The sequence below is a fragment of the Lucilia cuprina genome, chromosome 6 (genome assembly GCF_022045245.1).
Source record: "Lucilia cuprina isolate Lc7/37 chromosome 6, ASM2204524v1, whole genome shotgun sequence".
In the NCBI taxonomy this organism is placed as follows: Eukaryota; Metazoa; Arthropoda; class Insecta; order Diptera; family Calliphoridae; genus Lucilia; species Lucilia cuprina.
The window spans coordinates 56,408,226-56,413,071 of NC_060954.1; the positions used below are offsets into that span (position 1 = coordinate 56,408,226).

The 4,846-nt window shown below is 30.0% G+C and overlaps 1 protein-coding gene across 2 annotated transcripts; it reads right to left on the bottom strand.

The window, feature by feature from the left end:
* Window positions 1–144: 144 nt before the first annotated feature.
* LOC124421006 lies at window positions 145–1,055 on the bottom strand. 2 transcript variants are annotated; one of them, XM_046955660.1, is made up of 4 exons: window positions 809–1,055; window positions 638–726; window positions 414–570; window positions 145–343 (listed from the first exon to the last, which is right to left on the bottom strand). In XM_046955660.1, exons 1-4 carry the CDS (start codon window positions 954–956, stop codon window positions 237–239), a joined length of 501 nt encoding a protein of 166 aa, XP_046811616.1. In that variant the 5' UTR covers window positions 957–1,055; the 3' UTR covers window positions 145–236. The 2 variants fall into 2 exon arrangements, with proteins under 2 accessions (XP_046811616.1, XP_046811615.1); XM_046955659.1 differs by having other exon boundaries at window positions 145–352; window positions 809–1,054.
* Between the last annotated feature and the right edge of the window lie 3,791 nt (window positions 1,056–4,846).

Here is a 4,846-nt window from a genome sequence, read left to right on the forward strand (position 1 = left end):
GATAGATAGATAGATAGATAGACAAATAGATAGATAGATAGATAGATAGATAGATAGATAGATAGATAGATAGATAGATAGATAGATAGATAGATAGATAGATAGATAAAAGGAGAAGCTACCAAAACAACAACTAAGCATGCATAAGAGTTTTTAAATATTTCTACTTTATTTCAGAACAAAATTTCTCAGAACTATAATCATAAAAGAATCAAATTTCATTGCTGTTTGGAGACTTATAATCGCATTTTTTTATCGGTTTGTTTTATACACCGGCCGCTTTTTCCATTACTATCTTTTCGTATTTCACCATATAAGATATAAATAGCCCACCATAATGATACTGAAAAAGCTACAAACATTATAATAAAAATATCATAAAATATATATAAATAAATTTTCGCCGAACTTACCGATTACTGCTAAAGCCACAATGAAAGTTATTAAAACAGACGTCACGTGACTTTCCACGATTATGCCAAATATGACATTAAAAGCTAAACGTAAACAATTTAAAACCAACAAAATACCAGTTACTATTAGCCAGGGTAGCATCAGTTTATGACGTCTCTATCAAAAATTAAGACGCAATAAGAACAATAATGAGCTTAAATTATAAACAAATTAACTAACAAACCTTAATAATGCCCACTATCAGAAGACTGGATAAAAGAATCATAAGTAGAAAGAAAACAAATAAGGTGGCAAATAACGCATTGTACATCGCTAAAATTTAAGTTAAAAGATGATTATATAAAATTTTAAATTTTACTAAAGTGAAATGGAAAAAAATGTCTTTTAACCATACCAAGTGTATCATGTTTATATCGACTCCTTTGCTCTTCCCCATTTATGTCCAATATGGCTAAAATAACATTCACGACGCATATTATGTAGAACAGTACATTTATGCCACCAACAACCACACCAAGTGTGGAACGACCCCAGCACTTCATTATCTTACGATAAAATTAAAATTAAGCCTTAATTCTACAAATTTAATCTCCAGCCAACTGACAATTGTGTTCTGTGCTATACTCACTTAAACTTACTAAGTTTTAAATAAGTATGAAGAGAATATAAATGTTTTAGAATTTTGCTGAAACGTGAAATGCACCATGTGTAATCAGGGTAAACTGACTACAAGGTAGTATCGTTTGCCCAGCTGATTATTGTTTACAAATATTTTTTACAAAAAAAAGTTATAAGATCGCATGAGTGAAAACAAGAAGAACAATGAAAATCTGTGATCTCTCTTTTGAGTGAATACATAAAAGTTCATTTATCTTAGACACTAGAAGAGATAGAGCCAAAACAATGAAAATCTGTGATCACTTTCATTTTTTAACAAAAAACAACTTTTCGATTGAAAACATAAAAATCCATTTATTTTGGAAAATAGAAAATATGAAGCCAAAACAATGAAAATCTGTGATCACATAAAAGTCCATTTATCTTGGAAACTAGAAGAGATAGAGCCAAAACAACGAAAATCTATGATCACTTTCACATCCCACCAAAAATTCACTTTTTTAGAGAAAACATAAAAGTCCATTTATCTTGGAAACTTGAAGAGATAGAGCCAAAACAATGAAAATCTGTGATCACTTTTATTTACCACTAGAAATCCATTTTTTGAGTGAAAACATAAAAGTCCATTTATCTTGGAAACTAGAAGAGATAGAGCCAAAACAATGAAAATCTGTGATCACTTTCATTTCCCACCAAAAATCCATTTTTTGAGTGAAAACACAAAAGTCGATTTATCTTGGAAACTAGAAGAGATGAGCCAAAACAATGAAAATCTGTAATCACTTTGATTTCCCACCAAAAATTCATTTATTGAGTGAACACATAAAAGTCCATTTATCTTGGAAACTAGAAGAGATAGAGCCAAAACAATGAAAATCTGTAATCACTTTCATTTTCCACCAAAAATCCATTTTTTGAGTGAAAACATAAAAGTCCATTTATCTTGGAAACTAGAAGAGATAGAGCCAAAACAATGAAAATCTGTGATCACTTTCATTTCCCATCAAAAATCCATTTTTTTAGTGAAAACATAAAAGTCCATTTATCTTAGAAACTAGAAGAGATAGAACCAAAACAATGAAAATCTGTAATCACTTTCATTTTCCACCAAAAATCCATTTTTTGAGTGAAAACATAAAAGTCCATTTATTTTGGAAACTAGAAGAGATAGAGCCAAAACAATGAAAATCTGTGATCACTTTCATTTCCCACCAAAAATCCATTTTTTGAGAGAAAACATAAAAGTCCATTTATTTTGGAAACTAGAAGAGATAGAGCCAAAACAATGAAAATCTGTGATCACTTTGATTTCCCGCCAATAATCAATTTTTTGAGTGAAAACATTAAGGTCCATTTATCTTGGAAACTAGAAGAGATAGAGCCAAAACAATAAAAATCTGTGATCACTTTCATTTCCCACCAAAAATCCATTTTTGAGTGAAAACATAAAAGTCCATTTATCTTGGAAACTAGAAGAGATAGAGCCAAAACAATGAAAATCTGTGATCACTTTGTTTTCCCACCAAAAATCCATTTTTTGAGATAAAATATAAAAGTCCAATTATCTTGGAAACTAGAAGAGATAGAACTAAAACAATGAAAATCTGTGATCACTTTGATTTCCCACCAAAAATCCATTTTTTGAGTGAAAACATAAAAGTCCACTTATCTTGGAAACTAGAAGAGATAGAGCCAAAACAGTGAAAATCTGTAATCACTTTCATTTTCCACCAAAAATCCATTTTTTGAGTGAAAACATAAAAGTCCATTTATCTTGGAAACTAGAGATAGAGCCAAAACAATGAAAATCTGTGATCACTTTGATTTCCCGCCAAAAATCAATTTTTTGAGTGAAAACATAAAAGTCCATTTATCTTGGAAACTAGAAAAGATAGAGCCAAAACAATAAAAATCTGTGATCACTTTCATTTTCCACCAAAAATCCATTTTTTGAGTAAAAACATAAAAGTCCATTTATTTCGAAAACTAGAAGAGATAGAGCCAAAACAAAGAAAATCTGTGATCACTTTTATTTTCTACCAAAAATCCATTTTTTGAGTGAAAACATAAAAGTCCATTTATCTTGGAAACTAGAAGAGATAGAGCCAAAACAATGAAAATCTGTGATCACTTTGATTTCCCACCAAAAATCCATTTTTTGAGTGAAAACATAAAAGTCCACTTATCTTGGAAACTAGAAGAGATAGAGCCAAAACAATAAAAATCTGTAATCACTTTCATTTTCCACCAAAAATCCATTTTTTGAGTGAAAACATAAAAGTCCATTTATCTTGGAAACTAGAAGAGATAGAGCCAAAACAATGAAAATCTGTGATCACTTTCATTTCCCACCAAAAATCCATTTTTTGAGAGAAAACATAAAAGTCCATTTATTTTGGAAACTAGAAGAGATAGAGCCAAAACAATGAAAATCTGTGATCACTTTCATTTCCCACCAAAAATCCATTTTTTGAGTGAAAACATAAAAGTCCATTTATCTTGGAAACTAGAAGAGATAGAGCCAAAACAATGAAAATCTGTGATCACTTTGTTTTCCCACCAAAAATCCATTTTTTGAGTTAGAAAAAAGTCCATTTCTACCAAAAATCCATTTTTTTAAGTAAAAACATAAAAGTCCATTTATTTCGAAAACTAGAAGAGAAAGAGCCAAAACAATTAAAATCTCTGATCACTTTCATTTTCTACCAAAAATCCATTTTTTGAGTGAAAACGTAAAAGTCCATTTATTTTGGAAACTAGAAGAGATGGAGCCAAAACAACGAAAATCTGTGATCACTTTAATTTCCCCACAAAAATCCATTTTTTGAGTGAAAACATAAAAGTCCATTTATTTTGGAAACTAGAAGAGATAGAGCCAAAACAATGAAAATATGTGATCACTTTGATTTCCCACCAAAAATCCATTTTTTGAGTGAAAACATAAAAGTCCATTTATCTTGGAAACTAGAAGAGATAGAGCTAAAACAATGAAAATCTGTGATCACTTTCATTTTCCACCAAAAATCCATTTTTTGAGTGAAAACATAAAAGTCCATTTATCTTGGAAACTAGAAGAGATAGAGCCAAAACAATGAAAATCTGTGATCACTTTGATTTCCCACCAAAAATCCATTTTTTATGAAAACATAAAAGTGAAAACATAAAAGTCCATTTATCTTGGAAACTAGAAGAGATAGAGCCAAAACAACGATAATCTGTGATCACTTTCACTTTTCACCAAAAATCGATTTTCTGGAGTAAGAATATATAAAAGTCCTTTTATCTGGGAAACTAGAAGAGATAGAGCCAAAACAATGAAAATCTGTGACCACTTCCACTTTTCACCAAAAATCGATTTTTTTGAGTGAATTTTTTGGGAAACTTGAAGAGATAAAGCCAAAACAACGAAAATCTGTGATCACTTCCATTTTCCACTAACAACGAAAATCTGTGATCACTTTCATTTTCCACCAAAAATAGATTTTTTGAAAGAAAACATAAAAGTCCATTTATCTGGGAAACTAGAAGAGATAGAGCCAAAACAATGAAAATCTGTGATCACTTTCATTTTATACCAAAAATCCATTTTTTGAGTAAAAACATAAAAGTCCATTTATCTTGGAAACTAGAAGAGATAGAACCAAAACAATGAAAATCTGTGATCACTTTGATTTCCCACCAAAAATCCATTTTTTGAGTGAAAACTTAAAAGTCCATTTATCTTGGAAACTAGAAGAGATAGAGCCAAAACAATGAAAATCTGTGATCACTTTGTTTTCCCACCAAAAATCCATTTTTTGAGATAAAATATAAA